At 42.9% G+C, this 25570-nt stretch overlaps 1 protein-coding gene across 1 annotated transcript in view; it reads right to left on the reverse strand.

The window, feature by feature from the left end:
* HYCC1 (hyccin PI4KA lipid kinase complex subunit 1) overlaps positions 1-25570 on the reverse strand; it is a 410819-nt gene that overhangs the window by 72404 nt on the left and 312845 nt on the right. Inside the window, exon 9 of the mRNA XM_085631524.1 lies at positions 732-819. Coding sequence (XP_085487650.1) covers positions 732-819 — 88 coding nt within the window. The remainder of the gene's footprint in view (positions 1-731; positions 820-25570) is intronic.

A 25570-nucleotide genomic window follows, 5' to 3' on the forward strand; every position in this document is an offset into this window, starting at 1 on the left:
GGGGACAATGTCAACTTTTATTTAAGGCATTACTCGACAATTAAGGCTGTAATGTTGACTGCGCAGGCAGTCTACGAGGGACGGCTCCTCTGCTAAGGCGGAGGAGTGTCACCCCACTGCTCTTTGAGCAGGAAAATAAAATGATAAAATAGTTATTATAATTTTATTTTTCGCCAGTTCAAGGCTGGGTTAGGGCAGTGTGCGGCTGGAGGCACAGGGGGAGGATTGGTTTGTGTACACTAAGTGCACATGACTGCTTGGCCGGTCGTCTGGGACCAGCCAAACAGTCATGCGCACTTAGCATGTTCCTCACCAGGCTGCATTACACAGCCTGGTGAGGGAACATGCCCAAGTACCCAGTCCCCATCCGAGTGCCAATCTGCGATGCTCAGACCAATCACCACACAACACAGTCATGGCGGAAGAGAAAAGTTTTTTTTATTATTATGTCCCCCCGCTACCCACTCTTTCCCCGCCCCTCCACTCTCATTTTCTGTGAGCCGCTACTGTAATCTACCTCTTTCTCCTGTGACTGTATTTGCATTAGACAGCTCTATGGGTTGATGCAGTAATGGCTGTGGATATTGCGTTTAGCTTTCAGAACCACAGACTTGAATGTGGGGAGGGAGAACTCAAAATGAAACCCTCAGAAGATAAAAAGCACACTTATACTTGCAGTCAGTTAATTAGCATACCAAGTAATAAAGCAAAACAAAAAATAGTGAACCTACCAGCAAGGGCTCTGGATACAGCTCCAACTGAGCTCTGTATATAACATCATCTAAAGCTTTCCGAGCCGAATCCCACTCTCCGTTATAACTAGAAAGACAAAAATGACAAAAATGACCAAACTGCAGTACACATCACAGTGCATTATGAATTGACAATCATGTCTGACATTTTATATGGAAAGTAGAGATTGTGTAGGTTTCTTTTCCCACAACACATTGTTGAGACCATTGCTATAAAAGTGTTTTGTTTTTTATACTTCTGGCATTAGCTAAGACCTTTTGTTTTTTGGTAAAAACAATTGTATAAAAACAGACTTATTAACCTCTTCACTGCTAGGGCTCCCCCCCGTGCTAAGCCTTTTTTGTGGGCTATTGGGCTATTTGGAGTAGTTCACGCTTAGGCTCTTGTAACTTATTGTCCACATAAGGTATTCACGCCAAATTTGAGTTCTTTTCTTCCAACATCCTGAGGATTCTAAAGATATCCAGGGTTTGGAGGGGACCGAGAATTTTGCCAAAATACAGCAATTTTTTTTTTAGATAGGAAAAATGGGGAAAAGGTGCTGCAGAAGAAAGCACCTGCTTTTTTTCCTGCAAAAGGTTTCAACAAAGGGTTTGTGGTGTCAAAAATCACCATCTTCACAGCTTTCAGGAACAGATAGACTTTTGTCACAAAACCAGAATTTTCTACAAAGTTTTGGCATTTTACTGGGACATAGCTTATTTTTCCTATTTTGTGTGCGGTCAACCACCTTCCAGTTAGTGATAGAAATGGGTGCGAAAGCAATAATGGATCCCGAAGAACTATACATTTCTGAAAAGTGAGGTATCATTTTACTTGAGAGACTGAGGGGAATGCTGAGTGGTAGTACATCTATGCCGGGGCCATGATCCCAGAGAGAAATGTGAGGAAAATGTGCTTCTTTTTAGCTTAATTTGAGGTTTGCCGGGGACTCTGGGTAGGAAAACGTTAGGAGATCCACGCAGGTCACACATCCCTGAACTCCACTGGGTGCCTAGTTTTCAGAAATGTCTGTGCTTGGTAGGTTTCCCAAGATGGCCCCCGAACCCAGGATCAAAAACGCAGGTGACTCCCTCACAAATCCAGGTCGATTTGTGTAATTTTGATGTCTCCACAATGGGTTTTGGGCCCTTCCCTACCACAGGTATTTGGCCTGCCCACACAAGTGATTACCATTTTTATCAGGAGACCTGGAGGAACGCTGGGAGGTAGGATATTTGTGTCAGCCTGGTGATTCTACAACTTTCCCACACAGGAATGTGAGAAAAATTTGATTTTGTTAGCTAAATTTGAGGTTTGCAAGGGATTTTGGGTAAGATAACGTTGGGGGATCCACGCAAGCTACATCTCCCTGGACTCCCCTGGGTGTCTAGTTTTCAGAAATGTCTGGGTTTGGTAGGTTTTCCTAGATGGCCGTCGAGCCCGGGACCAAAAACATAGGTGACTCCCTCGCAAAACCAAGTCTTTTTGTGATCGATAATTTTGAAGTGTCTACAGTACGTTTTGGGCATTTCCTGTTGTTGGCTTTAGACTTCAGCACACAAATGAGGTACCATTTTTATCAGGAGACTTGGGTGAATGCTAGGTGGGTGGACGTTTGCGGCTCTCCGCAGACTCTAAAACTTTCCATTACAGAAATGTGAGGAAAATGTGTTTCTTTTTACAAAGTTTGAGGTTTGCAAAGGATTCTGGGTAACAGAACCTGGTGAGAACCACATCCTGGCTTCCCCTGGGTGTCTAGTTTGCAAAAATGTACAGGTTTACTAGTTTTCCCTAGGTGCCAGCTTAGCTGGGGTCCAAAACCCACATCTAGGCATATTGCAAAAAAAGGGTCCGTTTTCAGCGGAAAAATGTGATGTGTCCATGTTGCATTTTGGGACGTTTACTGTCGGGGGCACTAGGCCTACCCACAAAAGTAAGGTACAGTTTTTATCATGAGACTTGGGGGAATGGTGGTTAGATGGAAGTCTGTAGCTCCCTGCAGATTCCAGAACTTTCCATCACAGAAATGTGAGGAAAATGTGTTTTTATTTACAAAGTTTGAGATTTGCAAGGGATTCTGGGTAACAAAACGTGGTGAGAGGCACACAAGTAAACCCATCCTAGACTCCCCTGGGTATCTAGTTTTCAACAATGTACAGGTTAGCTAGGTTTCCCTAGGTGCCAGCAGCACTAGGGCCTAATATCCACAGCTAGGCAAATTGCAACAAAAAAGGTTAGCGCCTAGTGGGCTTTCTGCCGCCTTGTGGAGTGAGGTGGAGGCAGATCGAAGGCTATTGCCCCGATATGCCACCAAGGAAGGACAGAAAGACTGTAGCCATTTTTGGGGTTGGGGACATTGGCATGCCCATTCTGGGCAGCCCCCAACCCTATGTATAAATAAATAGCATAACCCCTGGCACCTAGTGGGCTGTCGGGGGCTATTGCCCCCATTTTCCTCCCCGGGGAGGCACAAATCCTATGGCTAATCTTTTTTTTGGGGGGTGGAGGCATTGGCATGCCCATTCTGGGCAGCCACACTAATGATTTTAAATCAAATAATGGCACATATAATGCCTCACCCTTTAAAGACACAGCCTTCCAATTTCATAAAGTAAGTTAAAAAACTTGATCAACCATGCTGACATTTTGTTTAAAGCAAATTTGGAAATGGGAGAGTGCATTCATATATTGAATTGAGTCCTTTAGGCCCGTCCAATACCATTTGAGAAACATTTTTTACATGTTATTAAAGTGACTTATTGGCCTTATTCTCCAATTAGCAGGATCGTTACGATTGCCATTCATGAGCACTGAGATGATTTCCATGCCCAGCCACATGTAAGTAATGTGTGCACTTCAGGGTATGGCATTAGAAATGGTCTGGATATAAGGCCTCAGATCTTCGGCTCTGACATTAATAGATCAGCTATTATATTATCTAAGCCTGAGTTTTACCCATTTTCTGGGAAGAAAGCACTAAGCACATTCCCACATGAAAAATAAATCCAGGTATCAAACAGATTTACGAAAATAGGTCAGAAATTTCCATGTGTCGTTGTTACTTGCCAGAAAATTGCATCAGGAGGCTTACACTGGCAGTGCTTTTACATCAAGAGTATTCTCCTTTGCATCACTGAATGTGAGTGCATTTTTTAACATAAATTGCTATTTTTTTATTAGATAATATATACAATGCTTATTTAAATGGAATGTAGCTATAAAATGTCAAATGTTAATGAATCGTAATCCATCTATATAGTGAGTATATATATATATATATATATATATATATATATATATATATCCAAGAAAGAAGTGACTCAAACAGATAGATTCACCAAAGAACAAAAATATATTTCCACTACAACGTTTCAGCTTCCGCCTTCCTCAGGTAGTACAAGATGGTTTGCTCTGTGGCTGCACAGATGACAGCTGAATTTTCAAAAAGCATCATGAGTGAAGATTCCATTTGGAATGTGGAATCAATGCAGTCCAGAGAGCTCTTGAGATATGCAGTAATCAGGTTGTGTTGTCAGTAATGTATACTTGCTACTTCTAGCATCAAACCACTGGTATGGCTACGATACATTGATGACATATTTATAATATGGAATTCAGGAAGTAGAACATTGGAACAATTTACAGCTTATATCAACAATATCCATCCTACCATCAAATTTACCAGCAGCAATACTAAACAGAATCCTCATCTCCCTTTTCTGGATGTGCTACTCACCATTCATGAACACAAAATTACAACTGATCTGTACCACAAGCCTACAGATGCTCATTTGTATCTAAACTGGACTTCATGTCACCCACACCACACTAAACTGAGCATCATCTACAGCCAAGCACTCAGAATAAGACGCATCTGCAGCAATGAGGAAACCTGTAAAGACCATCTACAGGAGCTTGCTACATTATTTAAAAGGCGAGGCTATCCTCTGCATATCATACAGCAACAAATTGACAAGTCTTTGCAGATACCCAGAGAAGCACTTATTTCGAATACCAACGGCAGAAACAAAAGTGACAGAACTCCATTTGTAGTGGACTATCATCCATCAGCTCCTAACTACAGAAATATAATGCAAAAAACATTTCCCTTACTGTCCACTTGTGAAAAATTGCAAAAGGTTTTTCCAAAACCACCAGTCATTGCTTACCGCAGAGCTCCAAATTTACGATCTCTTATTGTGAGAGCTGAACTCAAGCAAGCTGTAACAAATGCAGGGGTTCATTGCTGTGACTCTAAAAGGTGCATCACGTGTGAATATCTTTTACAAACATCATCTGCAACTAGTTCTGTTACGAGAAGGACCTATGCAATAAGGCAGCATCTTACATGTCGCTCAACATGCATTATTTATGTGATTCAGTGCCAACGGCAAAGCTGTAAAAAGCAATATGTAGGCCAAACAGTGAATGACCTCCGTACACGATTCAGGAACCACAAATCTGCAATAATTAATAAGAAAATTGACCAGCCTGTAGCCAATCATTTTAACCTTGTGGATCATTCACTATCAGATTTGAAGATTTTCCCCGTGGAACATGTTTCAAAGGAAGAACTACTGGACTCCAGGGAAAACTTCTGGATGTACCGTTTAAAATCACTGCATCCAGATGGACTGAACATTACTGACAACACAACCTGATTACTGCATATCTCAAGAGCTCTCTGGACTGCATTGATTCCACATTCCAAATGGAATCTTCACTCATGATGCTTTTTGAAAATTCAGCTGTCATCTGTGCAGCCACAGAGCAAACCATCTTGTACTACCTGAGGAAGGCGGAAGCTGAAACGTTGTAGTGGAAATATATTTTTGTTCTTTGGTGAATCTATCTGTTTGAGTCACTTCTTTCTTGGATATTTTATTTCTTTGTGACTCATTGTATCCTTTGGGATCCAGATTTTTGCCCTGGCTGGCTGTTGTTTTCTTGTGATCCTTCATCTTCAAGTATATATATATATATATATATATATATATATATATCAGGATACGGTTGCTCTGCAAGCAAGGGCGCACTCGGGACTCAAAAATCCTGCAAGGACATCAGCGCGCACCTCCACATTATCAGCCTGATGCGTTTCGGAGATGATTCCTTTCTCAAAGGCTTCCATCAATAACTCGCTATGCTGCTGACGCCGGTATTTACCGCAAAGTGGGGATTCAAGCATGGATTTGGGACACTAACGGACACTTCTTCACAGTTGGGGGTTCATTTGAACTTTCTAATAAATCACATCAATTACCATTTGGTTTAATGTTGGCTGCTGTAAAACTTCATTTCTCAGTATGCACTGGAATACATGGTGAAAGCTCATTGGAGGATTAATATTGAAATGATGGCGTCAGCAGCATAGCGAGTTATTGATGGAAGTCTTTGAGAAAGGAATCGTCTCCAAAACGTGTCAGGCTGATAATGTGGAGGTGCGCGCTGATGTCCTTGCAGGATTTTTGAGTCCCGAGTGCGCCCTTGCTTGCAGAGCAACCGTATCCTGATGTTTACACGCCGGCTTCGGGCGTGAAGGGCGCACCACCCTTGGGATGCAAATAAGGGGCCACGACACGGTATTTACCGCAAAGTGGGGATTCAAGCATGGATTTGGGACACTAACTGACACTTCTTCACAGTTGGGGGTTCATTTGAACTTTCTAATAAATCACATCAATTACCATTTGGTTTAATGTTGGCTGCTGTAAAACTTAATTTCCCAGTATGCACTGGAATACATGGTGAAAGCTCATTGGAGGATTAATATTGAAATGATGGCGTCAGCAGCATAGCGAGTTATTGATGGAAGCCTTTGAGAAAGGAATCATCTCCGAAACGCGTCAGGCTGATAATGTGGAGGTGCGCGCTGATGTCCTTGCAGGATTTTTGAGTCCCGAGTGCGCCCTTGCTTGCAGAGCAACCGTATCCTGATGTTTACACGCCGGCTTCGGGCGTGAAGGGCGCACCACCCTTGGGATGCAAATAAAGGGCCACGACACGGTATTTACCGCAAAGTGGGGATTCAAGCATGGATTTGGGACACTAACGGACACTTCTTCACAGTTGGGGGTTCATTTGAACTTTCTAATAAATCACATCAATTACCATTTGGTTTAATGTTGGCTGCTGTAAAACTTCATTTCCCAGTATGCACTGGAATACATGGTGAAAGCTCATTGGAGGATTAATATTGAAATGATGGCGTCAGCAGCATAGCGAGTTATTGATGGAAGCCTTTGAGAAAGGAATCATCTCCGAAACGCGTCAGGCTGATAATGTGGAGGTGCGCGCTGATGTCCTTGCAGGATTTTTGAGTCCCGAGTGCGCCCTTGCTTGCAGAGCAACCGTATCCTGATGTTTACACGCCGGCTTCGGGCGTGAAGGGCGCACCACCCTTGGGATGCAAATAAGGGGCCACGACACGGTATTTACCGCAAAGTGGGGATTCAAGCATGGATTTGGGACACTAACGGACACTTCTTCACAGTTGGGGGTTCATTTGAACTTTCTAATAAATCACATCAATTACCATTTGGTTTAATGTTGGCTGCTGTAAATCTTCATTTCCCAGTATGCACTGGAATACATGGTGAAAGCTCATTGGAGGATTAATATTGAAATGATGGCGTCAGCAGCATAGCGAGTTATTGATGGAAGCCTTTGAGAAAGGAATCATCTCCGAAACGCGTCAGGCTGATAATGTGGAGGTGCGCGCTGATGTCCTTGCAGGATTTTTGAGTCCCGAGTGCGCCCTTGCTTGCAGAGCAACCGTATCCTGATGTTTACACGCCGGCTTCGGGCGTGAAGGGCGCACCACCCTTGGGATGCAAATAAGGGGCCATGACACGGTATTTACCGCAAAGTGGAGATTCAAGCATGGATTTGGGACACTAACGGACACTTCTCCACAGTTGGGGGTTCATTTGAACTTTCTAATAAATCACATCAATTACCATTTGGTTTAATGTTGGCTGCTGTAAAACTTCATTTCCCAGTATGCACTGGAATACATGGTGAAAGCTCATTGGAGGATTAATATTGAAATGATGGCGTCAGCAGCATAGCGAGTTATTGATGGAAGCCTTTGAGAAAGGAATCATCTCCGAAACGCGTCAGGCTGATAATGTGGAGGTGCGCGCTGATGTCCTTGCAGGATTTTTGAGTCCCGAGTGCGCCCTTGCTTGCAGAGCAACCGTATCCTGATGTTTACACGCCGGCTTCGGGCGTGAAGGGCGCACCACCCTTGGGATGCAAATAAGGGGCCACGACACGGTATTTACCGCAAAGTGGGGATTCAAGCATGGATTTGGGACACTAACGGACACTTCTTCACAGTTGGGGGTTCATTTGAACTTTCTAATAAATCACATCAATTACCATTTGGTTTAATGTTGGCTGCTGTAAAACTTCATTTCCCAGTATGCACTGGAATCCATGGTGAAAGCTCATTGGAGGATTAATATTGAAATGATGGCGTCAGCAGCATAGCGAGTTACTGATGGAAGCCTTTGAGAAAGGAATCATCTCCGAAACACGTCAGGCTGATAATGTGGAGGTGCGCGCTGATGTCCTTGCAGGATTTTTGAGTCCTGAGTGCGCCCTTGCTTGCAGAGCAACCGTATCCTGATATATATATATACACACATATACATATATATATATAAATATACATATATACACATATATATATATATATATATATATATATATGTATGTGTGTGAAAAACCTCGCATTCACTCCAGCGATGTTTCGTCGTACAACGACCTTGATCACATGACACAGCCAGACTGTGCTACCGCCTTTTAAAGTGCAAGTGCAATGAACATAACCATAGACGTAGAAAATAGATTGCATCAGGTATTTTCTCGCTTAAATGCTACATATTAGCCATATAAAAGAATCCTGCACTAACGGCTAATGGCTTGACCATCATATAAATAAACATTTTCATGATATCCGCTTAAATGCTTAATTCCTGGCTGGGCAAGATGGCTGCTGACTGACAGTGAGAGTTGCTGCAGTCTCTCTCCCCCTGAGGCATTTAAGGATGTGCAGATAATGGGATACCATGCTACCTCGCACCTACCTGTATGATTCACTGGTCAGGGTGCTGGGTTTCGGATGTCATGGATGCTTGCGGAGATCTAGGAGATTTGCTTTGCCCCTACAGCTGATATCTCTGTATCTCCAGAAGTACGCTGGAGCTGTCGGCAGGTTATGGCCCCCAAAGTGAACAAGATTGTCAAGGAGTCTGCTAAAGACCCCCAATGGAGGCCATGCGGGGTCCGAATCAAGCTCGGCGTGGGGCCCCTTCGAAAAAATAGGCTGACGCGAGCGAGAGTAAGCAAAAAGATGCCGGCGTAGCAAGAGGCACCCGTCTCCATGCCGCGGCGGCAGCGGAGGGCTCTCTGAGGCAGCCGACTGTCGTAGAAGCCTTCATGTCGGCTTCAGTCTCTACCGTCTCTCTCCGAAAGCAGAATGCCCCCAGCTTAACGGGGGCCACATCATTGGGTACAATGGGGGCTGCCGTAGCGGAGACTAGTTCGGCTCTACTCTCCGTCGCGTCTGAGTTTGCAGCTGAGCGCACAACCCGGACCGGAGCAGGACCTGTATGCGAACCAGAATGCCGAAGCGGAAACCTTGCCATCTCTGCCGTCTTCCCTAGAACTGCTTGGAGAGCAGGATGAGACAGCGAGTGGAGATAGAAATCCTGTGGAACCTGATGATCCTGTGGAACTTGATGATCGGCCCCTCCAGGCTAGTGCCAATGCTCGCTCTGTCAGGACAGGCGATAATGGCCCCGTTTCTATCGTGGAAGGTGGTAATGCTGGCAATAACTGTCCAGTCACTATGACCGATGCTTCGCATATGGCCATATCTCTGGACAATGCTGCTGGCCAAATTTCGATCCCATTGTGGTCAAGAACGCCAACGCCCAGTGATCCCAATACTTCCGATGAGACAAATTCTGGGGAGTCTTCTACTACACAAAAACGCATCGTAGTAGGTCTTCAGCTTTGAAGCGACGGGCAAGATCCAGAGCTAGACTAGCTAAATCTGATTCAGCTACGGCTCATAAGCTTGAATGAGACTATTCTGCCACAAGTATGACCTATGGAAACGATTAACAGGTCGCTGCGCAAGGAGGCTCCATTGGCTCTGAATCCGCTGCTCCACCCTCGCAAGAGTTACTGTATTCTACTCTCAAACAGATGCAGGGAGAGGCTAGACTGGAGAGTCGAAGATCACTCCAAGCCACCAAAATATTGCAGGGCTCCATTCGCAAAGTAAATAAACTGTGCACTGATATGGATCAAATTGTCACTCACATTGAAGATATAACTGTTGCCTTGGAGGAGGGAGTCGGTAAGCTACAGGTATTCAAGGAATCTCAGGAAAAACCACGGCGACTCGAGATGCAAGATCGGCTGCCATGCATGGGTCATGTCTGACCTATCTGACTGTAAGGGTTGGTGGGGGGGGGGGGGTCTTTTGGTAGGGAGGGTTGGGGGTGGGGTGGGTAAGGGCACAGCACTGCACAGTACAAAACGCGAGGGAAACTTTGGTAAACAGCTATGGAAATGGGAAGAAAATGAGCTTAGGTAGACTAGTTTTGGTTGAATTAAAGAGGCAATCATGTTTTTCTTTAGAGGGAAACTTCCTTAATATGTTATAATGAGTCTTCGAATTGCTTCAATCAATGTCTGTGGGCTAAATGACCAAGGTAAAAGGCGGCAATCTTACTTGAAACATTACAAATTGATATACTATGTATTCAAGAGACCCACATAGAAGGCACCAGAGGTAACGTCCTGGAACAACTTGGATATAAGCTTATGGTTAATATCAAGCAAGCTACTCGAAAAAGAGGGGTCGCTATCCTTACTCGGAGGAGGGATATAATAGCTAAAAGAAAATTATCTGATAGGTGGGGCCATTGGGCTGTGGTCGAATGCTCATGGGGAGGTGACATTTTTACAATCTGCTCTGTCTATAGATCGACTGGTGATGACCCTGAGGTCTTTACATTTTTGGATACTGAGCTAGCAACATGGCCAACTCCTGTAATAATGTGTGGGGATTTTAATATTAATGGGCTGGGTGGGCTTTGGAGTCGTGTGGGAGGTGGATACTCCGGTCGGAAAAGGTGGGCTTTTAAAGCCCTTACGCATTTAGTAAGGAATAATGGACTTACTGATGTGTGGGCTTATTTAAAGCCCGAAGACCCTAGTAACACATTTTTTTCTGCTCCCCATAAGGCTGTTTGCCGTCTTGATTATTTCTTGGTATCACATTTTTTTATTTCAAGGTTTTGGATAGAGAAATATCCCCGGATACTCTCAGATCATAACCCCTTAGTTCTCACGGTTGCCCTGACTGGGGGGGTGAGGCCCAAACGGGTCTGGACCTTTGAAAGGGGGCTTCTAAAAGATCCAGAATATGTGCTCCATATGAAAGATTGGAATAAGGAAATTCTGGGATATTAACAGGGAGAGCGCTTGTACAGGGATAGTTTGCGAAACGTTTAAAGCAGGGGTCAGAGGTGAGACATTGAGCTACAGTTTGCACCGGCAGAAAAAGGTGGCACAGCGAGAGGAAGCACTTTGTAATACTCTGATTGGGATGGAGGAGGAGCTTGCTATTGCTATTAATATGGGCAAACCAATCAAGGATATATTGCTCCGGCTGGCCCTAGCCAAGGCCGAAGTAGGAGATCTGACAGCTGTTAACACCGCTGAAAGCTTTCTGGCTAAAAGAGAGCATTGCTAGGAGTTCAGTGAGCGGGTGGGGCATACCCTCGCAGATAGATTGAGACAAAAGAGTATAGTAGGGGAGATACTCGAAATTGTGAATGATAGTGGGAATATAACGGCTGACTCATCCGGGATCCGGGAAGTGTTCAGACAACTTTATCAACGTTTATATAGTGAAATATCTTCGATGGAGCAAAGTTCAATCCAGGAGTATCTAAGTAAAATCCCCTTGCAGAGCATTGCCCCTGAAGACAATGAGATCCTTGTGACCGCTTTGACCCAGGATGAGCTCTTAAGTGCACTGCGCAGTCTACCCTCTGGTAAGGCTGTCGGTGCGGATCAGATCCCACTAGAGTTTTACAAAACTTTTGTGGATAGAATCGGACCTGAACTGGTTGATATTATTTGCCAAGCTGAAAAGGTTGGTTCTCCTACAGAGTCTTGGGCAGGAGCAGGTATTATAATTTTTTTGAAAAAGGGTAAGGCACCCAGGGAACCCGGGTCATATAGGCCAATAACACTTATGAATAGTGATGTTAAAATCTTTTCCAAAGCTATGGCGACACGATTAAATTATATTATTGGGAAAACAATTCACCCTTGCCAGCACGGGTTTATACTGGGGAGGAGAACGACGCAGCATACTAGTCGGGTTATAACTCTTTTCGATGCAACAGAGGTCTAAGGGGACCCTATGGCGGTCATGCTTCTGGATGCTGAGAAAGCATTTGATAGGGTCTCCTGGGACTACCTCTGGGAGGCTCTAAGATGGTTTGGCATTAGGAGAGGATTCATTGAAGCTATTCAGGTTTTGTATAGAGCACCTACGGCTCGGTTAAGATTGAATGGGGGCAATACCGCACCTTTCTTTATTAAGCGTGGGATAAGGCAGGGCTGCCCGTGTTCCGCTCTCCTTTTTGCCATCTATATTGATCCTTTAATACAGCAGCTGGAGGCTAACAATGGAATCAAGCCTATTGTTTGTCAGGGGTTGGAAACAAAAGTTTTGGCCTACGCGGACGATGTCGCCATCGTTACCTCCAATCCCTCAACTGCGTTAGCTGCAGTTGAGATGGTAGCACATGACTTTGGCAGGCTCTCTGGGTATGCCTTAAAATAAGCACAAAACCCAGATAATTAAGAACAGGAATGTGGATTTGGATGATCTGCGAGTAACCGAATCAGCTGTCTATTTGGGCATAGATATTACACCAGAACTGGGGAAGTTAGTGGCAAGAAACACGAGCCCGTAATTGGGATGGCAAAATCAGAATTTGACAGATTTAAAAACTTACATATGTCATTAGTGGGCCGCTGCAATGTGATAAAGATGGTGTTTTTACCCAAATTACTTTATCTGTTCAGGGCAATTCCCTCAGAATTTGAAAAACATTGGTTTGTGGCACTGCAGAACATAGTGAATCGATTTATCTGGGCGCACGGGAAAACTAGGAGGGCTTTTAGGTATATGTCACTGCCTAGGGAAAGAGGTGACTTTGCAGTCCCTGATTTTAAAACCTATTATTGGCCTGCAGCCCTCCAATATATGAGTAGTTTGTTTGGTGGGTGCCCTACGGATCCCTAGGCCGAAGCAGGGCTCCCAGATGTGTACAAGTTATTGCTTGGCGATGAAGCGGCGAACTGCTTTATGAAATTTAGTGAGCCTAGCTATTATAAGAGAACAAAATATAAGACCCTGCTGGGCTGCACTTAAAAAGAAGACGGGTCTCAGGAGAATTAATTGCTACACAATTGTACAAAAACCCTATATTTCCTGGAATTTTCTCTGATGTAATTATGGCAGAGTGGGCGAGGCAAAGGGTTCGGAATGCAGGGGATTTAATATGGACAGATGGAATTTGCCAGTTCAGCAACATCCAGTCTGAGTTTTGCCTTGAAAGGACTAACTTTTTTTAAATATCTGCAGCTACGAAGCTTCTTTAGCAGGAAGGTGGAAGGGCTCAATGGCTTTGGCAAAGTTAAAGTCATTGATGCTATAAGGGATGGTAGGAACTGCACTATAAAGACAAAATATGCTGAACTAGTAATGCTCAAGCAGGATGATCTGGAAAAACATGGGAATAAATGGGCAGAACGGTTGGGTGTAGAACCGGAGAAGTTTCTTGATTCCTTAGAACTGGGGCAGACGATTGTGTGCTCTGCAGGGCTTCAAGCTCAGCATTATAAGACAAGTTTTGCACTTTATTACACCCCGGCGAGGATTGCAAAATGAGGGTGGGGGGGGCAGGTAGGAGTTAGATGCCCTCGGTGTGACTCGTTGGATGCTGATTTAGCTCATATGTTTGTGTCCTGCCCACATCTTGAAACCTTAATGAACTCCATCGAGATATTTCTTGACCTGACATTGGGTGTGAAAGTTAAGCTAACCCCGGCTTTAATACTTCTCGGGGTTAGTAGCAACGGAGTGCAAGATCCATCTTATCGCTTCCTCTTCCTGGCTATGGCCATAGTGCGGATCTGTATCGCTTTGGCCTGGTTAGACCCAGTGGCCCCAACATTCCAGCACTGGCTTGCGCAGCTGCTTGCCATGTTTAATTTGGAAAGAGGTATTTACAAGAGAAAGGGCAAAAGAGGGAGATTATTGGGTGGGCGCATCTGGGCTCCTATTCTGAGCTGGAAGGAGTCTCAGGCTTCTAATGGTCCCTGATCCATTTGAATGCGCGGGGGTGAAATCTATTGTTATTGTCAGTCATATCAAATTTTGTTGTTTGTAAATTTTGTTAGATACTTGTGAATTGTGTGCCTCTTTTGATTGTCTTGTGTAACAAGATGATTTTTTTTTTCTTCTTTCGATAGTTAAGAAGATCTGATTAACCTTCACGTTTTAACTTCTTGTACAACTCTGTGCCGTTTATATATAAAACTGCAATAAAAATATTTAAAAAAAGAAATGCTTAATTCCTAATGCATGAAATTATGGCTAAAGTTACATTGTGCAAAACCCTATTGCCTCCATTTGAACAGAACCAAATACTGTGCGTATATTGTCAGTCAATAACTTATGTACAAACTATAAACATATGGATATAGAAACTTAATAGTGTTTCCTATATAGAGCTCATTAGTACAACAATGCAATTGCTTCCTATCTAGTTTCCTGCTTATCTCACCCCGTTTATCTATGGGATCAATAACATACTAATATTTGTCAATAAACAATTAAAGTGACGATGTGCTGATAGAAAAGTGCCTAGTGTGAATTTAAAGTGCATGTGCTAATTGTCCTTATTCGCCGGTTGCTTTGTATTTCCAACATAATTGTTACCCCAAGTTTTTCAGCGTAAAGAAATTATATACTACAGCAAGGTGCAAAATTCTAGCTAGTGCAAATGTACAATGAGCATTTCATAAATATACTGTAAATATCACATTTGATTCACAGTTGATTCCTTAACTAGATACATAAATATTCCTGGTTTGTTTAAAATACAAATACATAAAATATAATCCATAAAACCAACTGTTAATAGTAATAAATATATATATATTATCTACTGGCGGTCGCCAGTAGATAGTTATAGTTAGGACGTGTTTCCATAGGAAATCTGAAAATTCTATTTTGAATAACTTTGGCGCCGGTTGACGGATCCTCGCGAAATTTTCAAAACTAATGGGGCGCTCCGCTCAGCTCCTACCCTGGAAGTTTCGGAGTGATTCGTCAAGCGGGGGCTGAGAAAAAAGGGGGGTCCCAAAACGCGTTTTCCCCATGCATTTTCCCATAGGACCTTTAGTCGAAGGTACAGCCCGAACGGCTGAACAGAATTACTTGAAATTTGGCAAAGAGGTAGTCCTCAGGTCAGGGATATGCCTTTTGCATATATGGTGTCAATCTGTTCAGTAGTTCCTGAGAAAATTGCAGTTAAAAATACATAAATATCTATATGCGCGCACCGTGCGCGCACCTTAACGTGCGTGAGCGTAATTGTGATTGGTGGTTACATGTCAGTCAACATTCGAATCGGTCGAAATCAGGAAGTGTTGGCCGCCATTTTGTGTGTGACAGTGAAAAAGAAAGGTGGAGAACGTGAAAAGGGGGCAGGGTACAGAGTTCCTGACTCCCTAGCTTTAGTCAGGGGGTCCCTGAAGGACCATGAAGGGTGAAAAAAACTTTTTTTTTTTTTAAATCGTGGGGTGCGCACACCATGCGCGCACCGTGCGCGCACCGTCGCGAGGTACGCGCACGGTGCGGTCGCGGCGGAAAAAAAATCATTAAAAAAATAGAATTCAAAATCAAATGTAAGTGTTTAGATGTTAGGTGGCTCTAAAAAGAGCCGTTGTGTTAATTGAGGAACAGAGGAACTAAAAAAATGAAAAAGATTATAGGGTGCCGCATGTGTGCTGCTGTATCTTGGTCTCTATTAGGGGAATGCTCTTATCCCCATAAGAGAGAAGAGCATTGCACGCATTGCACCGTATATGCACCCTCTTGAACAGAGGGTGTATATCCAGAGGAACAGAAGCAGGTGAAGCTGCCGCCGCAGATGAAGTGCTCGGCTGAGCTGCCGATGATGTGCACGGCTGAGCTGCTGCGGATGTGCTCGGCTGAGCTGCTGGAGGGTTTTCTCTAGCAGCTCGAGCATAAGCCACAGGATGTACTTCTCTAACGTGCCTGATCATAGTGAAGATACTAAAAGAGAATTTCTTTTTAGGATCTCCTCTTGATAAGACACCATCACAAATAGTGCAGGTGACTTTGAGCATTCACCTTCTTCTGCCCCTCTGGAAAAGTGAAAAATTGCCATATAAAAGAGTTTTTCTGTTTCCTCTGCCTCTGTGACACAAGGGTCTCCTGCTCACTCCCAGAAGATGACTGCTGCTCTGCCATTCTCAAGTACTGGAGTACTGGAAAAGCTGCTCAGCTCCTTCTCCCAGGGAATCAGAAGTAAGAATGAGGGGAGTGGGTGTGGTGTTGGAAGTTTCTGGAACTGAAACTACTATAAACCAATGAAAAGTGTTGTTTCTAAATCACATGACTTGCCGTGCGCGCACGGTGCGCGCACGGTGCGTGCACGGAGCATGCACGCATATGCGCGTACGGAGCACGCGCGCATGCGCGTACATAGCACGCGCGTACGGAGCGCGCGCGCATGCGTGTACGGAGCACGCGCGCATGCGCGTATGGAGCATGCGCGTATGGAGCACGTACGCATGCGCGTACGGAGCATGCGCGTATGGAGCACGTACGCATGCGTGCACCGTGCGCGCACCGTGCGCGCACGGTCAAAAACCCTTAAAAAAAAAAATAATTTTAAAGTGTTTATAAGTTTATAGAAGATATTAACTATGCTGTTCAACTTTATCCAAATTTAAAAAAAAAAAAAAAGCTGAGCCATTCCATATTACAGGATAAAGTCAATCTATAACTATATATATAGGTAGCTTATTGTAAAATAAATATTTAAAAAATATAATAATACATTCATAAATTAGCATTTAAAAAACCTTGCAAATTCACTTAAAAAACCATAGGTTTCACACACGTTATAGTTAGGAATTAGCATTTAAAAAACCTTGCAAATTCACTGAACAAACCATAGGTTTCACACACGTTATAGTTGGGAACTAGCATTTAAAAAACCTTGCAAATTCACTGAACAAACCATAGGTTTCACACACATTATAGTTAGGAATTAGCATTTAAAAAACCTTGCAAATTCACTGAAAAAACCATAGGTTTCACACATGTTATAGTTAGCTGGACATTTAACTCGTACAAAACCATTGAAATTCCCCTGTTATAGTTAGTTCAGCTAACTATAACTCGCGCGCCCGCAATCCACTGCTTATGACGTCACATATTACATCACTCATGACATGGTCAGTGACATCACTCATGACATCACTGATGACATCTCAAATGACATCACTGATGACATCACTGATGACGTCAACCATGTGATAAATTACCACATCTTCTCACACCCTAATATAACCTTTGATACACCGACTCAAAATTTCAGAGTTCCATTCTCAAAACCATAGATACTCCAATACCAATAGGATCTTACAGCCAGCAGAGCCCCAGTCGCTGACATTTGCTCGGCCACTCATTGTGAGGGCTTGGCAGCCTTTTTCGTGGAAAAGGTGGAGGCCATTTACCGTTCTTTCCCTGTTTCCGGCTCGAAAACTATTAGGTCTTTGCGCTTCTTTCCTGAGCTCTCGATGAAGGGATTTAATAAAATCGCGGTGAAAGTTAAATCAGGTTCTCCTATGGATCCTTTACGACCTGCCCAATTTAGAGATTCTGCGACATTCTGCTTTCCTCCGCTATGTGACCTGGTTAATCTATCTTTGATGTCTGGCTCCATTCCCGACAGTTGGAAACAAGCGCTGGTGATGCCTATTCTAAAAAAACCTGCCCTGGATCCTCTAAAGTTTGAGAACTATCGCCCCCATCTCTCTCCTTCCTTGGGTGGCAAAACTGACTGAGGCTCATGTTAACACTATTCTATCTAACCATATCCATTCTGTTAATATTTTAGATCCTACTCAGAATGGCTTTCGACCTGGCCATAGTACTGAGACTGCGCTTCTCTCTATGGTTGAGTACCTGCGAACTTTGGTGGACTCTGGTCAAACGGCAGCTCTAGTGCTTTTAGATCTCAGTGCCGCATTCGACACAGTCTCCCACGCAATTCTACTACAGCGTCTGGTCGAGGTTGGTGTTGATCACGTGGCACTTGACTGGTTTCGATCGTTTTTATCTGGCCGCACTTTTAGGGTTGCCACTCCTCCCTTCCAGTCTAAACCGCATTCTATTACACAGGGTGTTCCGCAGGGGTCTGCTCTCAGCCCCACACTTTTTAATATCTATGTCCTGCCGCTGGCTGCTGTCGTCAAGCGTTGCAATCTGACCATGGTGTCCTATGCTGACGACACGCAGCTGGCGGTTGCCATAAGTGGGGCGTCTGACACAGAGGCCACAAAGTTTCGTGAGGGAATCAGATCAGTGGCCTGTTGGCTGACAGATAACTGTTTGCAACTGAATGCAAAAAAAAACGAGGTGCTTATCGTCGGCAATCAGAGCCATCTGTGGGGTGATCACTGGTGGCCATCCGAGCTTGGCCCTACCCCTCTTCCTGCCACCGAGGTAAAGAATCTAGGCATCTGGCTAGACTCCAAACTTAGTTTTGTTTCACACACTAAGAAAACCGCTGCCATATGCTTCGGGATTCTTCGTAGGCTTAGACCTATTTTCAAATTCTTCGATGCTCCAACCAGACAGCTTATTGTACAAGCTACTATCCTGTCTCGGTTGGACTATGCGAGTTCTCTTTTACTTGGAGCTAATCAGTCCGAGATTTGTAGACTTCAGCGAGTTCAAAACGCTGCCGCCAGGGCTCTGGTTGGCCTGCCGAGACGTTGTTCAGCCAAAAAATCCATTTGTGGATTTCACTGGCTCCCTGTATCTCAGAGGATTAAGTTTAAAGCTCTCTGCCTCTCGTTTAAAATTCTGAAACACTCTTCCCCTCAGATTTTGGAACATCTTATCTCGCCGTATGCACCATCGCGATCCTTAAGATCTTCAGGGCTCCATCTGGCTACAGTACCACGCTTTAAAAGGGTTAGGGCCGGGGGCCGCTCTTTTAGTGTGCTTGCCGCCAAGCTCTGGAACTCACTTCCTGCCCACATCCGGGCCATTGATGATCTCCTGACTTTCAGGAAGGCCATTAAGACCTTCCTGTTCTCTTTGGTTGCCTAGTACTGTCAGGGTTTGTTCATTGTGTTGCTTGTGTGCCGATTTCTTGCTCAATAAGCGCCGGGACGCCCCTTTGCTGGGGCAGCTGTGCGCTATATAAATCCGGCTAACATAACATAACATAACTACATACCCACTTATTAACTCTTAGGTCTACATACACCTCCACTCATTCACCTGTACAGTCACTCATACTTACAGTCACTCCATACAAAACTATCATATGCATTTATACACCTATATAGACACTCACACACTACCAATCATCCATAGAGGTACTCTCACACCTAGTCTGTCGTGCAAATAATCACACTCCCATTTACTCACCTATGCGGTTATACACACTCAAGTTCACTTACTCATAAAAATAGTATCACATTCTTACGTTCTTATAGAATCATTGATACAAGCACACACTCATCCATACAGTCACTCTCACAATCACACACTCTCACATCTACCCACTTATATACTCTTACACGCATATATACTGCCTTTCACATATGTAGTTAGTCACAAATGTACCACTGAGATATACATTCAATCCCTAACACACCCATACATACACTCACTCAACCATACAGTCCACCACAGATGCACTCTTAAAACCATGCACCCATAGAATCACCCACTCACACATCTATGCATAGAGTCACACACACCCTACCCACACAAACACTCAGGAACCCATACAGATACTGAGACAAGCAATCAATAACTCATATACACACTTATATAGGTATTCACAAAACCATGCAGCCACCTATACACCAACATACAGACACATACAAACATTTACACAGTTTAGTCACTAGTCTGCAGTAAGATACAGTTAATGACTCACTTATAGAGTCAGTTATGCACCACAGAAAATCATCCATTTACACACTTGTACACCCACTTATTCTTCAACAGGCCTTTCCCTATATATATTAAACATATTAAAATTGTTCAGAAACACATACTCAATGGATGATGTCATCAGTGATGTCATCAGTGATGTCATTTGAGATGTCATCAGTGATGTCATGAGTGATGTCACTGACCATGTCATGAGTGATGTAATACGTGACGTCATCAGCAGTGGATTGCGGGCGCGCGAGTTATAGTTAGCTGAACTAACTATAACGGGGGAATTTCAATGGTTTTGTACAAGTGAAATGTCCAACTAACTATAACATGTGTGAAACCTATGGTTTTTTCAGTGAATATATATATATATACACACATTGCTACCCACAATCCAAAAAGATCCATAAAATATTCTTATAAAAATTCCCTACTCTAGTTTCAAATACTGCATATGCACAAAGAAAATTTCATCAGTTAGTATGCATGCCAAGAAGATTCAAACAAAAGAGGGTAGGTTGCATACACATGTATAATCCTATAGCGATATTCCCTTACTCATTGAGATATACACTATTATGTTAATACCACCATGTCTTCATCAGTACTGACCCACTTTACTCCCAGTTATTACCTGTACATAGACGTAATCAGTGTTAAATTTGCGCTTTACAAGTACACCCACATTTACATTTACATTTTAAATCATAAATAAGTATAGAGATCCTCGCTAGTGTTGAGGCCTCCCGGCTGTTTACAGTCAAACTCTAATATAAAATTTGTTTCAAAGCGTCTAAGATCCCCTCCTCTTTTTTGCGGTGGGACAGCCTCTATAACATAGTATTTGAGCTGACTCAAATTACTATTGTGCCATGTTTTAAAATGTCTTGCCACCGGATAGGTGGCATCATTATTTGAGATGGCCTTGATATGTTGGAGTATCCGCTTGTGTACAGCCAACTTAGTGCTACCAACATACTTTAAATTACAACTACATTCTAAAATGGACACAGCATACTCGGTCTTACAAGTCAAGTGCTGTTTAATATCTTGTGACTTGCTATTAAATGCTGTTTTATATGTAGTTGCATTCATGCCATATTGGCACGCCTTACATGCGGAGCACTTAAAAAATCCCTTCCAAGCCGTTAACCACATGCCATTATTGAGATCCTCCGGGCTGCTTTTCACCAGCATATCACCCATACTCAAGGTTTTTCTGAATGTGATTGCTGGGCTGGGTGGTAAGAGTCTGCCTATCACAGGATCATCCCTAACTATTGGCCAATTCCGCCTAACTATAGCTCTTAGTTGCTTTTCTTGCCTGGAAAAGGTTAAAATAATTCGAGTCGGTTGCTGGGCTTCATCATCTGCATTGTTTTTCTCAATACGATTAGATTTATACAATAAGTCATCTCTTGCCTGCTGTTTAGATCTTCTTATGGCCGCATGCACTACCTCAGTTCTATATCCCCTAGCCAGGAAACGTTCTTTACTTTCAGCTTGCTTCTCATTAGTATCTTTGTCATTGCTACATATGCGCTTGATACGAAGCATTTTCCCATAGGGGATGCTTTTAATTAAATGAGGTAGATGCGCACTGGTAGCATGTAGCAATGTGTTGCCTGATGTCCGTTTCCTGTATAATGTAGTCAACAGACAATTATTGAATACTTCCATTTTTACATCTAAAATGGTCACAGTGTCTTTACTAAAAGTCGAGGTAAACTGTAAATGAATATCATTCTTGTTGATCTTAATATATATATATTATACTGCCTTCTTCATTTTCAGGGGGGGGGTGTTTCAGTCACCTAACCGTCATTATAATTTAATTACATTATTTTCTCTGGGAAAAATCCCAAGCCAGATCCCCTTTTCTTTTTTCAGATTGTTTTCTCTCTTTTGGGGAGGGTGGGGGAGGGGGCGTCAAAAACCAGCTCCTTTATATACTGGTGTCAAATAAATATATATATATATTCTAATGCCCATTTACATATATATTGATATATATTTTATTTTAGAAAGCTTATATATTGTATTTAATAACACATTTTCTACTTATCTTTAAATTTTACTTTAGTTAATTTATTGCATTATAATTTTTTTATATTACCTTTACATGAAATAAAATTCTTTTTACAGCTAACAATTAATTAATTTTCAGATTAAATTCCTATTTTCAAAAATTAATTTAAACATGAATTACATTACTATTGGAGGGAGGCACTGTGTAGGACAGAGTCTGCATAGGACAGTGTTTTTTTGTTTGCTAGTAACTTCTGCACCTTTTAAGGAATCTGTACAAATCTTTCCAAAAAAAAGAAAAAGTTCCGCTGAACGGAATTACACCAAATTTGCAAAAAACTTGAATTTTACTCAGAAAGTGTGCGGTTTGTGATTTGCTCCCAATCCACTAAGCTGTTTGAGAAACTTGCTTTTAAAGAGCTGCTAGGGTTGGGCTTAAAGGGGCTAAAAAGGTTTGTCACACAGGAATCCCACAGTATCAAACATTTTAAAAAGGGTCCTCTCTTTGGCCGAGGGAGCCTTTTCTTCCATCAGCAACTTTGGTACAGTGGGACCGGTCTCAAGATACCAATCAGTTTGATCGGCTGGCTGCATCTCAGAATACAATGTTTGAGCTGCCATTACAGAACTTGGAGCTCAGTCCATATGCCCTGAAAACGTTTTTTTTTGTTTATTGGGTATAAGGGGGCAGGGAACACGCTGATGCTAGGCACTTATTGGGGGGGGGGGGGCAGAGGGACCAAGGGCCATAATATATTTGTTTTAATTCATCCGCAGTAAACATGTGGGACCCAATGGGGCCTCCAATGAAGTACCACTGTATTCTCATGAGGCCCAGTGCACCCTCCAGTGAGGTGATGTTACTCCTGCAGCTTCTACTGCTCAATCTTCATCCCCATAGTAACACAGTGCCACGCGAGCATCCACGAAGGCCAGGTGCTGTGGAAGGAGTTGAGTCAGGGCATTGCCAGTCATTGCACAGGGCATCTGAGTGGCTTCAATTCATCTGAGGAACAAAAAAAGGGCACACTCACCTAACATGAAATATGAACCTATTGAGATGGTGTCGGCACACCTTAAAAGATATTTAAAACAAGTGCAGACGCTGAGCAACAAGACAGCAACCAAGCAAAACCCTCTGCATGCATAGATAAGCTGTGGTTTGAAAACTCAAGATATTAGAGGGTAACCGACCATGTGGGGACAGTTTTCCCAGTGGCACATACAATAAATCGTGCATATTTGTTTTTACCTGCTTACCCTTTAAACAAATCCTCTAAAGCATCTAATTTCACTGATGTCAATAATATTTTCCATTCATGTATTATTCCAAATAAAACGTGAGTCTTTTTGGGATGCTCCAGGAATCCTAGCATCACGTTGAAAAACTTTAAGAAATTACTTTTTTATTGCTGTTTTGATTGCTTGTCCTGTCATAACCGAACACAGGGAAGCTAGAAAACCTCTGCAATTTGATGACAGGATACATAAGATTAAAATGATAAGAGTTAAAGAATGCATGTACTTTAAGCGAATGAATTTGCTGCATAAATTTGAAAAAATGAGGACAAGTTGTAGTGTAAATAAATATATGAATGATACACTATTGTAAATCAATGCAATACAGACAAAATCTAAAAGAATATATTTTTTGCGTACTAAATGAAAATCAATGAAAAAGCGGAAAAAAGATGGAGCAGGCAAATGCATGTAATGTCCAGCAATTATAGAACAGAGTTGGAAAATCTATTTTTTCCAAGTTTCGTCTTTTCTCATTTTTTTTTTTTTTTTTAAAGGGTTTTTCAGCATCTGACATTCTTTCTACCTCACTTTTTTTTAAAAATAAATAAAAATGTATCCTTCCCAGTTTTAAAAAAACGACCCACATACAATCACAATTTTACAAATTAAGAACCAATTAATGAAAAAAAATATTAAGTAGATGAAACATAAAAATTATGAAACAGGACAAGTAGATATTTATTTAATTATGAAGCAACCTGCCCCATGGACAAGTAGATATTTTATTAAATTCCACACCCCTGAAAATAAACAAATGTAAACTCTTTTAAAACGGAAAGTGGGTTCATCATCTGGGTAACTTACAGCTAATAAATATATTGTCTAATGTCATGTATCAAGAACTTTAGAAGACTGATAGGAAGAAAAATAACTGTGCTTATAAGTATAGTATGAAAATCTGTGTGGACATGCTAAAACAAAGAATGAATATGCTACTTACCAGTATGCATCTGTTCTTGGCATGTAGGGCTGCTGACATTCATATCTGTGCATAGATCGCCGCCTAGTGTTGGGTCCGGATGTTTGCACGTTGTTGTCCTGGAAGAGTCTTCGAAGTATCCTGGGATAGGTGACTCCTCCCCTGGACTACAGTGCGCATGGGCATCCTCTCCATCCTCAGATTGTTTTTCGCCATTGTGGCAGTGATGGAGTAGATATAGAAAGTGATGACCATGCTTACAGTAATTCTGAGAGCTGCAGCTGCTACAGGCGCCGGGGAGGAGGGAGGGCGATATGAATGTCAGCAGCCCTACATGCCAAGAACAGATTCATACTGGTAAGTAGCATATTCAGTTCGAGGCATGTGGGCTGCTGAATTCATATCTGTGCATAGAATATATAGCAGTGCCCCCTTATTAGCGGCGGCTACCAGTGCCAGCTGCAGCGGTCTGAAAAAGAGTTTTGAGAACAGCCTGTCCTACAGCTGCCTGCTGTTTTGATTGCACATCTACACAATAGTGTTTGGTAAATGTGTGTGTAGTGGACCAGGTGGCTGCTCTACATATGTCATGCAAAGGAATGTTTCCTAGGAAAGCCATTGAGGCCCCTAACTTACGTGTTGAGTGGGCTCGTGGGGGAATCGTTAAAGTACGTTTAGCCTTTTGATAGCAAATTTGGATACATTTAACGATCCATCTGGCTATTCCTGCTTTGGAGATAGCGTTACCTTTGTGGTGTGGGGCAAAGGCAACGCAAAGTTGTTGTGTTTTCCTAAAGGGTTTGGTCCTGTCGATATAATACATGAGGGCTCTTTTGACATCTAGTGTGTGGAGTGCCCTTTCTGCGACAGTTTGTGGGTTTTGGAAGAAAACGGGCAGTTCAATGGTTTGATTCATGTGAAACTGCGATACCACCTTTGGCATGAATTTGGGGTTGGTACGTAGTACGACCCTGTTGGCGTGAACCTGTATAAATGGCTCTTGAACGGTTAGTGCCTGGAGTTCACTAACTCTCCTCAAAGAAGTGATCGCTACTAGGAAAGCTACTTTCCAGGTAAGGAATTGAATCTCGCATGAGTGTAGAGGTTCAAAGGGTGGACCCATCAGGCGTGTGAGGACCAAGTTGAGGTTCCACATCGGAGCCGGTGGGTGGCTTGGAGGAATGACTCGTTTGAGTCCTTCCAAGAATGCTTTGATGGCAGGCACTCTGAATAGAGAGAGGTGCTGCCTGGTCTGC

This window comes from Triturus cristatus, chromosome 10, assembly GCF_964204655.1.
Source record: "Triturus cristatus chromosome 10, aTriCri1.1, whole genome shotgun sequence".
Classification (NCBI taxonomy): Eukaryota; Metazoa; Chordata; class Amphibia; order Caudata; family Salamandridae; genus Triturus; species Triturus cristatus.